Consider the following 13,338-nt stretch of genomic DNA (forward strand, 5'->3'; position numbering starts at 1 on the left):
GTGGGGTGGGGGACAGCAGAGATCCAGGAAATGCCTGAGCGAGAAACGGCAACAGCGGAGCCCATCAGCTCACACACACAGCCTCTTCAGGCCGCACATTGATCACCCTCACATGATATATTCATCCTGCTGTAATAGCATCGCCGTTTGGAGAGGCACCGGTTATTTATGAAATATTGAAATAACAAATGGCATCTCTGCGCTGATATTAAGAAGAGAGATGCCACAGATAAGTCGGGGGGGTGAAACAGCCACATTCACCCCCCTACCCCCCCACGGGCTGTTTGCCCAGTTGCCTGGCTGCAGAAAACCTGCAGTCATCACAAAGTGGAACTATTTACTGCACACACTCTTGGATAAAGCGGAATGGAGTGTTGGAGAGGGCAGCTGAAAAATGACTCTGTTTGGGTTTTGGAGGGGGGGGGTGCATGCACTAATCAGATTCCTTCAGCTTCAGAGGCATTTGAGGACAACTCCTCAGCTAAAGATATTAGTTTGATTAGTTTCAAACCCAAAGCTCCAATCTGAAGGAAACTCAAGAAAACGTGATTTTAGTTTGCTTGCTGAGTTTTTAAAGATCATCAGATTTGTTGGGTAACTGTGTGTGTCTATTTGTTTGTGTCCACAGAACACCCTTGAGACCTGCAACGTCTGCAGCAAGCCCATCATGGAGCGCATCCTGCGGGCGACAGGGAAGGCCTACCACCCTCACTGCTTCACCTGCGTGGTGTGTCACCGCAGCCTGGATGGGATCCCCTTCACCGTGGACGCCTCCAACCACATCCACTGCATCGAGGACTTCCACAAGTACGGAGACAAACCAGACACCTCATTTAAAGCTGCTCTGATCAACACCTAAATTTTTATGATATCACAGAAATGAAAACAGTATCTCTGCTGGGATTAAACAGATTCTGCAGATTTGATTCACATCCAGGATGTTTAGTGTTTCTGTTGTTTCCAGCTTCAGACCCAGTTTTTTCCCCAAATTTTCCAATAAATCCAATAACCCCTCTTTTTTTAACACCTCTCAAAATATTAAAAGTCAAACTAACAAGTTAAAAAATACATTAAACATCCAGAAAAGGAGACATTTTGTAATTAGTAGGCTTGCTGCATTCGCACAAGATATGTTACAAAGAAATCCTCTTCTTCACGCTCTGACATTTGTGTTTGGACCAATCAGCTGTTAGCTGACTCACCTTACTGCTGGAGCTGACTGGTGGGAGTTTACCTGTAAAAAAAAAGAAGAAAAAAACAGTAGAAAAAAAAATCTCAGGCATGTCCATCTATGAGGGTTTTTTTTTTTTTTCACAACCCGGTGGGCACTTCATGTTGGCAAAGCTGAAACTAAAGTGAACCTAAACTTCTTTATGCTGGAGGTTCTTGTACCGGGCCTTGTGCTGGTGGTGGTCAGAGGGCTCGGTGGTGCCGGTGTGATGGCAGCCTCACTTCTGTCAGCCTGTGGCTACAGTGTAGCTTACACCATCAGTGTGTGAATGTGTGGATGAATGGGTGAATGTCTGTAGTGTAAAACACTTTGGGGTCCTTGGACTAGATAAAGCACAATACAGGTTCAGGCCATTTACCATTAACCATTTGGGGCTGGACATATTTGTGTCTCTTGAAACAGGAAGTTTGTTTACCTGAAGATGCCATCCACTATACCTGAAGTAAGTGCAGCTTCTGTTGGGTGTCATTTTGTCGCCCTGCATTTGATAATTTCTAAAATGGATTCAATAAATTTAGTACCAGTGACTCAACATTATGAGTCTGGTTTTTACTTTGATGTACAGTTTTGAATTAATAGAATTGAAAATGTCCTCTTATCACCTGTTAATATAAAAAACAACTGTTACATTCTCCTAGTATGAAACAAAACTGTTTTTATTTAAGGAGCTTGAACTAAGCGCCACTCATTCTTGCTACATAAAAGAATGTTGATTTTGAGAGTGACGCTCTGCTGTGAACTGAGAGACTTTAAATCTGAGTTAAAGGTTCTCTTCGAGGCTCTAGCTGTCTGCTGCATGTGCAGCATGTGGCAGGGCTGTTGCACATCTGTGTACTCTGGTCTTTGTGGGGACCTGTTTTTGATCAAATATCATATTTCTTTGTGAACTTTAAACTTAACTAAAGGTTATGAGCCGTAAATATCCTACCTGTTATAGATAACTCTTTTTAACAGCCTCAGTTTGGAGAATTTGAGTTTACATCTGATAGGACTGAAAAGCTAACTACTAGTCCAAATGCAACCAATGATACATTTAGAAAAAAGTGGATTCCTGCATCTTAAAACAACTTCAGTCTCAAAAATGTAATATCTTTTCATGCAAACCATGTTTTTCAAACCTTAATTTTATTGATTTTGGCTTGAATTTATAACAGAAACTAACCTAGGTTTATCAGAAAACACCTGACACCAAGAAGAGCAAAACAGCAACTTTTAGTTTTTTGAAAGTGACCACATGAAAAGACCGTAGTCTGCGTGCCACATCCCTTCTCAATTTAAACATTTTCTTGTCTTCTCTGGCCTAAAACAGAAAATAAAATGTGAACCAAGAACCTGAATGAGCTCATATCTCTACCAAGTACCACAAGAAACTGATGAAGAGCTGGTAGAAAGCAGAAATAAAAGTATAACAAGATGCTAATTGATGTGTCCTCTATTAACAGCTGTTTTTGTTCAAACACAGTAAATATATGTAAACCAGTTCATTTTGAGACTAGTTAAAGTTTCAAATGAATTTTTAATCCAGAGTTAAATCAGATTTGAGAGTTGAACTTTGACTTAGTTCTTGTGAAGTATAAACTTGCCCAACACTGAGCCCTTCTAGATGTTTCTGACTGAGTTTAATGAGGATTCTCAAGCTGACATAAAACAGCTGCTCACAATTTAACCCAAACAAAGAACTGATCTTTGGTTTTGATTACTTCCAACATTGGACAAAGTTGTTCTCTGATGTATTACAAACACTTGTTGTAAATTCTTCTCACCAGCTGGAAAACACTTATGTTAGCATGTTTGTACCGTTAGCAACATGTTGTTTTAGTAACATTTGAAGACGTCCTAATTAGTTTTCAACTGCAAAATGAGGACCGTGTTGGCATTTGCTCTTTTACATGTTTACAAGCCACAATAAATGTTTCATGTAAGCAGACGCACCAACAGATTATAGACACACAAACACATGGTGCTGAAAATCTGTGGAAGTAGTTTTCTTCACGTAGAGGTGGCACGCGAGCTCAACATTTGTTTTCTACTCAGTTTGTACATTGGCTCTTTTAGATAATAAAGGGATGTTTTTTATATTTCAGGATATTTTGAAGTTGGGCTCTGTGGAAAAGGTATAAAAAATCATTATCTTACAGATACTGTAGCTTTTTGAACAACCTCCGTTTGTAAAAGTTGAATTTAAGTTTGAAGAGACTTACAAGCTAATGGCTTGTCTGAAAACAGACACGACGTAAGTAGATTGCTGTTGTATCATTTAAACCTTTAGATTGCTGTCAATTTTGTATTATATGGTTATTTTAGCAGAAATATTAAGAAGTTCCTGCCTAAGTTGACTCCAGGCTCCACCTGTTGTGCTCCAAATAATAGCTGCTGACACTATTTGTGCTTGCAAATAACCACAGTATTCTATGTAAATAGCCAAAGTCACAGTAGTGTAAAGGTCTATAAAATCTTTGATCCCCGCTGTGTTCGGACCAGCCATTAGATAGTCAGTCCTGTAAGAATTAAACACTATTTCTCCAAACTGAAGGCGTTCAACAAGCTATCTTCACCAGGTCGGATACACATTTTTATAGGGGCGGCTGTGGTTCAGTGGTTAGAGCAGTTGTCCTCCAATAAGACAGCTGAAGGTTCGATTCCACCTGCATGCCACATGTTGAAGTGTCCTTGGGCAAGACACTGAATCCCTCACTGCCATCGATGTGTGCCCCATCAGTGTATGAATGTGATCTAAAGCACTGATTGGACTCTACAGAATGATTTATTCAGATTAGCTTTGTAGAGTGTTGTATAGATGGGTAAGTGTGGGCAGACTGTGTTGTAAAGCATGTTGAGTGGTTTGGTTGGCTAGAAAGGCTCTATATAAATGCAGTCCTTTTACCATAAAATTTTGACATTCACTTAACGATTCACTTAATGCTGACATTTTTTTTTCTTCCCAACTGCATCCTAGAACTTTGAATGAAGTTTAATTGAAAAAAGAATATGATTTAAAACTTTAAACATGATCTCAAAGGTGCACAGTCACCTTCCCCTTCATCACATCTCCACCCATTATATAAACTGTCTTGAATTGCCAATCCAACAATGAATTCTCACACTTTCACTCACTCTTCTTTATTTTCTGTGCATGGTTGTTTTGTTGTTGTTGAATTCTGGGAAAAATCCAAGATAAGTATGAACATTGCAAACAGTGACCAGCAGACACAGATGAATGCTCATACTACTTTGTGCTGACTGGATGTGAAAACTTACAAAACTTTTAGTGTGACACAATGTCAGAGTGGTGTTTACAGATTATTTTCCCAACAAGTGGACAATAAAAGAACATGTTTTGGTTTAACCCTCTGCTCTGGTTCTATAAATTCAGCAGTAGGTTTAGTAATACAGGATGTTGGGCTTCCCTTTCGGGAATTAATGCCAACAGTTGCGTAAGTCGTGTGATCTTGAAACGTGGACGTGAGTTTAATGGTACATTCCTGTCAGTGCACCACACTCCACTGATTGCATAACCACCACATTACCAGAAATGTTCTTCTGCTCAGTGACCAGAAAGGAAACAGAAGGAAACCACTGGCTCTTGCTGTGTGTGTGTGTGTGTGTGTGTGTGTGTGTACGTGCGTGTGGGCGTGTGCATGTGCAGATCCGGCTCTGCACCGTGTCTGCACCAGGCCGTTGTCTAATTCCACATGACACGTGTGACCTCAGCAGCGCAGCCCTTTTGTTTCGAGGAATAGTGTCGCCCGGGCCCCGAGCTGAAACTGCAGCCGTGGTTCCCCAGAGTCGCACACAAACCCTTCACTTCCTGATTCACAGAGTCTGAATGAAAGTCTGGAACAGAGGAAGTATTCGCCCGAGCTCCAGACACCTCACAGGACCTCAGCATGTTTTTCATATCCTCATCAGTTCTATTGTTAGACCAACCTCTTCTGCTTGAGAATATTCCAGTTTCTGCTTCAGTAAATGCTACTGAGAGCCTCATTTATCTACAGTAAATGTTGTAAATGCCCAACTATAGTTACCAACAAGGGTTTTTTTTTTTAAACTTAAGTGGAAGTTAGATGCAAAAGTACACATACTGTTTGTTTTTATTTGTGGAAATAGTAGAAATTGTTTTCTAATAAATAATAATACATCATGTTAATTAATTTATTAGTTCCAAATGTAACTCCAGCACAAAAATTTTGTGTTTTAAAGTGGTTGGCCATAAAAAAATTATAAATCTACTCAACATGAGGTTCTTGTTCACAGGAATTATGAGCCCCAGGGTTTGAACAGAACTGAATCATTTGATCCTCAGGAAATAGCTGGTCATTTAGAGTTGCATCACTAAGCCTCTCTAAAAGGGTGTCGGTCAATTCAGCCATCCACTAAATCGTACCCCCTGCGTCCTACCTAGTGTTGTGTACTTCAGTAATTAAAGCATATACAATGAGGCATGTGTGATGGCTCAGTCATGGTGCACAAATGAACACACTTTGCCAGGCACACACTCCTAACAGTGCACGTTTATTGAAGTGATCGCTGCTCGTATAAAATACAGAAAAGGCACAACTTAACCTGCCTGTGGTTTTAGTCAAACATTAACTTAGAAACTTAATGCCTGGTTTGAACAGAGCTGCGTTTTTAAATTCCTTATTCAGGAAACATCCTGAGTTACAGCCCTGAATGGCCACGCCAAACCGCGCCAACGATTAGGGCTTATAAAACAGAGGGTACGAAGTGGTGATGAGGCTTTCTTCACTGTCTGTAGCAAGCTTGTTGTTTTGAGTTTGTGTCTGTTGTTCCCCACAGGAAGTTTGCGCCACGCTGCTGTGTGTGCTCTGGACCCATAATGCCGGCGCCGGGCCAGGAGGAGACCGTTCGCATCGTGGCTCTGGACCGCGACTTCCACGTTCAGTGTTACCGCTGTGAGGTAGGTGTGTTTTTTGCTGGCCCCTCAGTTCACCAGTCCTAACAGCATGAAGGTGTTAGGGAGAGCACATCAGCCCATCCCTTCTCAGGGAGACGAGTGAGTCAGTCCTCGCTCACCTGCCTCAAAATAGCATTTCCTCTCCACCCCACAGCCTTCACCGACTTGCAGACTTACAAAGTAACGGTTCTGTGAGCGGCAGAATGATGAGCTCAGTGAAAACAAAAGGAACGCATCACGGTGTCTAAAAGCTGCTCCGGTGTGAACGCACAGTGCTGCTCTAAAGGCCAAAGGAAAGCAAAGCAGATTATCTCAGCTCAACAAGAGAAGAACTTTGTCACTAAGGAGACATGAGTAGATAAAGTGTGTGTGCATGTGTGGTTGTTTGTGTGTGTGTAAAAAAAGAGAAAGAAGCTGCGTCACGGACGGGAACAGTATGATCTTGTACGCCGCTTGCCTAAAAAGGCTTTAACAAAGGAAATAGTCCACTAAAGTACAAAGTTTAAGAACAATCTGCTGCAGAAATTATTTAAACAATTTACAGCTGCAGCTCTGAGCTTAATGCTAACAAGCTAATATGCTCAAAATGACAAATTTACTAAATACTAATAAAAGCAAACTTCTTAAAATCACATATTCATAAGCTTTTTTTTTTCTAAACTATTTTAAACTGTTCTTTAGAGACGCAAACCCCAAACATTTCAAATTTAATATTATTTATGTTCTGAAAGAATTGAGTTAGAGTGTATTTTATTCCTAAAAAAAAGTGTCAAAACTATTTTTCTTTTCTGGCTGCTTATAGCGTTTTTTTTTGTTTGTTTTTTTTAATAAATGAAGTCAATAAGAAATGGATATTAGAAACCCTTTTGTAGCAATCTTTTACTCCATTATAAAAATTCATACTTTATCTGTTTTTCACATTCTCTTCTCAGGATATTTTGCTTCTTGTTTAATTGCTTGTGTAAAAATTATTGAAACAAATTATGAAAAAAAAAGGAAAAAATCTACAAGAAAAATTTTAATAGGATTTTTCAGCTACTAAACCACCTGGAGTGACTCAGTTTAAACCACTTTAAATCAAATGTAAAAAAAGAACTGAATCTTGCACTGAAGGGAAAAGATTGGATAGTAAATTATAAATTTAAGTATTTAAATAATTGGTTAAGAAGTGGTTCTATGTATAGCTAACAAGCTAGTTTACGTCAGACTCACCATCTGTCAGAAAAGTCAGCGCCTCCTGTAAGGTGACACCAGTTTAGTTTTTAAACAGCTGTAAATGTGTCGCTTATGATGTGAGAACCAGCAGGAGATAAACGTATCTGATTGTTGCTAATGACTCTGTGTTCTGACTAACAGTGTGTGTGTCCTGCAGGACTGTGGCTCTCTGCTCTCTGAGGGGGACAACCAGGGCTGCTACCCCCTGGACGGACATGTCCTCTGCAAAAACTGTAACACCAGCCGCATCCAGGATCTGACCGCCAAGGCCACCACTGACCTCTGAGCAGCCCCCCGCCCCGCTCAGTCACCTCCACTGTGATACCGCAGCACGCGCTCTTTCTGCCTTTCTCTCGCAAACACACCCGTCCACACAAACTTGCATCCTCCAGCATTTACACATACACCCATTATGTTTATGTTCACTTTAAATCACAAGAAATGGCCTCACAGGTTCATGTAACAGCTTAGTTGATACACAAGAAATATTTTACTTGAAGGGATATTTTTGGTCATTTTGAAATGGGGTTTTGTGGAACGGTTGTGAAGACTTAATGTCTTACCTGTTGTAGATAGGTGTTTGAACAACCTCAGTTTCTAGAAATAGTTTAATTCTGACCAAAATGAGGAGCTAACAACTAGTTGCAACAGCTGCAAACAAAAAAAAATCATAATGTTTGTGCAAATGGTATTTTAACAAACGTTCTTTAAAAAAAAAGGACAACATGAGATGTCATCACAAATTTAAACGAATCAACTTATCACATAATATGAAAACATGCCAAATAAGCCACCAAAATATTATCAATTTTTGCAAAACATTTATTTACATAGAAAAGTTTGGTTCTTTGCAGACACGGATATCGGTAACTGCAGGGAGATGTGGCACTTTTTTGTGCAGCCTGGGGTTAATTCCAGCAGCAATTTAATAATTCTCCAAAAATAGCAATGTAAAATGAAATTGACAGCAGTGTAAAGTTTTCGAAAATTGCTTTTGCGTGAGCTGTTTAAAAGTTTCAAAGACTGGAACTGTTTTAAGAGGACGAAACGAGTGCACTCCAGCCTTACTGACAAACTGATAACGACTTGTCCAGGCACACGCTTCCAAAAGTGGCTCGCTGCCATCTCAAAACAACGCCAATCTTCTGAATTTCATAGCCATTCACGGGAACACTCTAATTTCAAGGTTTACACAAACGTCAGTTTTGCATTACAAGTTTTTGGGGGGTTTTATTTTTTGGCAAAAATGTTAAAATATTTTTGTCTGAAGTGCCACCAGGCTGGACAGGACCGGTTAGACTACTGCTGCTGCTTTTTTCCATTTGCAAATGAGCCAAAATATTTGTGTTAAAAAGAAAAACGTGTTATTCACATTACATCGTAATGTAAAGCGCTGTGATATTTAGGAGATAAAGGTTGTTTTGAGACGGCAGGAGTCCACTCTGGTCCTCAGATTAGCTGTTAGCTCATCAGTCCTATTCCTCCAAACTGAGGTTGTTTAATGAACTATCTACAACAGGTAAGATAGTAATTGTTCATAATTCAAAACCCCACTTCAACATGGCTGAAGTATCCCTTTGAAGTTAGCTTTATTAAAAAACAAAAACAAAAAAGAAATCCCACGTTTTGACACGTACACCCTTCCTGGTGAAGGAGGGGAGATTAGCATCATTTAGCACAGCTTAGCAGATCAAAACAGTCAAACTGGTTCATTCACAGAGGCTGAGCTGTTGAGGTGGATGACTGCCTTTATTAATCATTCCTAATCCATGAGGTAATAATGAAATAATACACTATCAGTCCTCTGCATTACACCTTAACATCAATATTTATCTATCGTTCAGTCAGGCTGCACATGCATGTTTGTCTGGCTGTCTTCAGTGGTCTAAAGTACACTGCTACTAGAGGAGCACTGAGGATGTTTGACCCAGCAGGTGTGTGTGTGTGTGTGTGTGTGTGGCTGGCTCTGACACTATCCTGAGAGCCCATGAGTTGTTAGAACATTCAACATATGTAGTTTTAAAACACAAGAGATAAAACGACACATTGCTGCAGACCCAAACTCCAAAGAAGTGTAATTCGAACTTCCACACTTCCTGTGTTCTTGTGTCACCTGTGAGTTTATTAAACGTTATTTATGTTAAACCGAGTTAGGACCACAGGAAGTACAATCGATCATTACTGCAGTCGAGAGCTAAATCCTCGACTTGCAGCTGTTGGATGCCTTAATTACCTTTTGAACACGTTTTCTTTTGACTTTAACAATCTTTGATGTTTATTGCCAAGGCTTTTAGGGTCTAAAGAGTACAATCATGAAATTCCTTTCAAATTAATGCAACCTTGAGTTTATAGATGAGTTTATTTTGTTCAGCAAATATGTGAGTAACATTGTGCTGTTTGCTGGAGGTGAAGAATATTATACACTTATGCAATTTTCAACATTAAGTGCATTGACACTTTATAATAAATTTTATGAATAAGGAAATATTTTAGCTGTACATATTTGAGTTAAAGTGTCTTTATAGCAACAATTTGATCAAATTATGACGTTGGTACTGTGTGTTTTGGTGTGGCTGTGCTGTTTGTCAGTATTTACATTCATTTGTGTATTTAGTGTTTGTGTGGAGCTGATGTGGAGGAGGGGACCATGACGGTTCGAAGTGCTGATTTTTATCATTAAAACCCAGGAGATTGACAGATACAAATTCTCATTTTAATCTGACAGCTCAGCCTGACCTCTGCAGTGACTGGGATGTAATTCATTTTAATTTTGTAGAAAGGTTATGAACAATTAAGGTCTTACCTGTCTTTAAACGACTTCAGTAGAAGAAATAGTTTACAATACTCTTACAATAATACATTATTTTGTAGAATTTTCTGGGGTTTTGCATTCATGACTAGCTGCAGTAGCAGCTAGCTGTAGCACTCCAAGAGGAATTTCATCATATTTCTGCCAGCATAAAGGCTTTAATGACAGCATTCAGATGAATTGCTCTGGCATTTTTTTTAAGTTGTTTTAAGTTGGCAGTGATCTGCTGGAAGTGAATCTGCTCAGAACTGAGGAGCTAATAATGAACCCACTACCAAAGCAGATCTCTGGCACTTTAAAACAACTCCAGACTTTGAAATTTTATAGCGGTTCCTGCAAACCACAGTCAGGTTCTCATTACATGGTTATCCTGGCAAAAATATGATGAAACTCTTACCAGAGTTGACCCCGGGCTGCACCGGAAGTGCTACAGTAGCTGCTGCTGTCACTATTTGTGCTTGTAAATAATCAGGTATTTCAAAATTAATGGAAGTGTCAGTGTAATGGAAGGCCTTTTTACTTTACTTTAATCAGTTTTAAGACAACAGAAAGCTACTTTGGTTTTGGTTGTGTTCAGACTAGCCTTTAGCTCATCAGTCTTATGTGTCCAAACAGAGTTTGTTCCAAGAGCTATCTAAACCCGGTAAGATAATATTGTTCATGACATTTCCACAGAATCTTACTTTAGAATGGCTGGGATTTTCATTTAAAGGTACCATGTGAAGTTTTTGTCTTTAGTAGCACAAAGGAGCGATTTCTGAACAAGTTTCCTTTTTGGTTGGATGTTGGACAGTCGACATGTCCTGTTTTGTGATGAGATGAGGATACCGTGATTAAAATAAAAGAACAAAAATGTGTCTAAAACAACATTTTTACCAAATGTCAATGGGTCAAAACAAGATAAATAAATAAATTTAAAGAAGGCAGATTGGCTAAGAACAACTACAAAGCCTGGAGAGCATCTTCAGATAGACTTTTCTGCTGACACTTAAAGAAAAATGTAACAAATTGAAACAGTGCACCTACAAAAATACCTATAGCTACTTACTTTGCTCATAAAACCTGCTAAAATACAGATTTTCTAATGTTTATTCAGAAAAAGAAAAGAGTTCAAATTATTTGCTTAGTGGATAAAAGAAACACTTCACACAGTATCTTTAAACAGGTAAACTATCTCTTAACCAGTAACAGCTTTTTGGACTTGGCTGCATTCGGCCACATGGTCATGGTCCTTTCTGTTTCAGTGGTTCGAAAACGAACAAAGATTTAGATTTTTTTTTATTTTATTGTTTCTCTCCAACATAAAGTGTTTTAAAGCCAAGTGATCCAACAAAGAACTGGTGCGAAGTATATTTTTGGTCACAGCGGATCAGGATGTGGTGATGTTGTTACCATGGGAACATTTTGTAAAACAAGCCTGTGTGAATAAGGCTGTTTTTAGTTAACAGCGAGTCCTGAGTTGATATTTGTCAGATGTTTGCTGGAACATATTCTCTCCCTAAAAACAGACCGAATTATCTTTATTTAGATGGGTTTTCTTTTTTTTTTGTAAAAGTAGTTAATAAAGAGAAATTTTTTGCAAGCAGACATTCACTCACCTGCCTCGAGCAGGAAGGCTGCGAGCGCTGGTTCTCCAAAGGTTAGACAACCTGAATCCGATTTCTTCTGGGGAGGTTTCCATCCATGTTTGAAATCAAGTTCATCATGACATGCAAAAACCAAACACGCAGTGGGATTTAGTTTAGCTGCTGAACTTTAAAGACTGTTTCCAGTCATATCGAACATTATTTTCAACCAGTGCAGGTAATTTGTGGATAAAGGGAAACCATGTCTGTGCTTTTTTTCTAGTAACATAGAGCTCCTTTTCTCCTTTTTCAGATTAAATAATTCAGTACTGTTGTTTTGTTGTTGTTTGTTTTCTAGGATTTTAATACTAAGCCATAATTTAAAAAAAAGCCAAAAAAAAGCGAACAAGTGCTTTTAAATAAAGAGCTGCGGACATGGCTGAAATTAGAGAAGATGTTCTGCCCCAAACAGGGGTATGACCAATCAGGAACTTCCACATTATTAAGTCATCAGCATAAAATATAATTCCGATTGTTATTTCTGGTATTTCTTGTCATGCAAAAGGTGGTGCTGTAGCCCCTTCAGCACCCACAGTTCCCACAGCTGAACACACAGTGGGACAACAAGGCGGTTCTTCTGGTATCAGATAGTAAATGATGCAGGTTTTCTGTAAAGCGTGGTTGGAGTCATATCTCAAATCCAGGAATAACTGACAGAGGGTTTCTCTGCTCTCTATGCATTTAAACAGTGTAGCAACAGGTTTCCTAAGAAAGGTGGTACATCAGCGCCACTTTTCATGTGCGAGGCAGCCATATTGGATTCTGAGGTCGGGGCTCGTCGGGGACGTCCGACTCTCAGAGTCAACATTTCGAATCTGGCTGCATTCCAGCCGAGCTGGTTGCCTTGAAACTCAAACATTCTCACTTCTGAGTAGAAATGAAACGCACCAACAAGTCAGTATAAAATGAGAACTTTAAAACTCAGTCCTACATATGTATTTTTTTTAAAAATCTTTGTCCCTTTTTTTAAACATCCTTGTGTAATAAAGTGCCTTCAGCAAAGCAGTATTGAATAAACTGCTGCTTTGTCATATTTTGCTGTGCCTCAAAGAATTTGCCTTGTTTACTTGTTTTTAACCAAAGTAAATAAAGTTTAAGGAAATTGTTGGGACCATCTTTGTTGACTCCTACTTGATGTTTGCATCAGGTGGGGAGTTTGACGCTGCAGCGGCAGAGTTTTCAGTGCGGATGATTGTAAAAGTCATGCAGCTGGTTTCTCTGTTGTTAAAGCAAAGCATCTGTTGGGAATCTGCCGAAGAGGCATCATGTACTCTTGTATTTCTTTCTTCTTTCAATAAAAGCTTTGCAGCAGCATTGTGTCTCTGACTTCTTTCATTTGAGTTTTTTTTAAGAAAGTATTTGATTATGAAAAATCAAAATTGGCTTGTTTTCTCTGATCTATGTCCACCAGTACGTGATTCCAGCCCCCCTCCCTCCCCTGCTGCTTGTTAAGACTTGGCCTTTTGGCTCCTTGTCCATCGAATCGCCCGATTAATGAGCAACTTCTCCTCGTCTGCTCCTCGTGTTCCCCTGAAACCTGCCG

General features: G+C 39.3%; 1 protein-coding gene across 6 annotated transcripts in view; it reads left to right on the forward strand.

Annotated features, from left to right (window-relative positions):
- Nucleotides 1–13,109, forward strand: part of lpp (LIM domain containing preferred translocation partner in lipoma) — a 193,850-nt gene extending 180,741 nt beyond the window's left edge. For all 6 annotated transcript variants that reach the window (XM_017423523.3, XM_017423525.3, XM_017423524.3 and 3 more), the window contains 3 exons: nucleotides 629–807; nucleotides 6,029–6,149; nucleotides 7,519–13,109. In XM_017423523.3, the coding sequence (XP_017279012.1) occupies nucleotides 629–807; nucleotides 6,029–6,149; nucleotides 7,519–7,647 (429 nt within the window). In that variant the 3' untranslated portion in view covers nucleotides 7,648–13,109. The remainder of the gene's footprint in view (nucleotides 1–628; nucleotides 808–6,028; nucleotides 6,150–7,518) is intronic.
- Nucleotides 13,110–13,338: the final 229 nt, after the last annotated feature.

The sequence above is a fragment of the Kryptolebias marmoratus genome, linkage group LG24 (assembly GCF_001649575.2).
Source record: "Kryptolebias marmoratus isolate JLee-2015 linkage group LG24, ASM164957v2, whole genome shotgun sequence".
In the NCBI taxonomy this organism is placed as follows: Eukaryota; Metazoa; Chordata; class Actinopteri; order Cyprinodontiformes; family Rivulidae; genus Kryptolebias; species Kryptolebias marmoratus.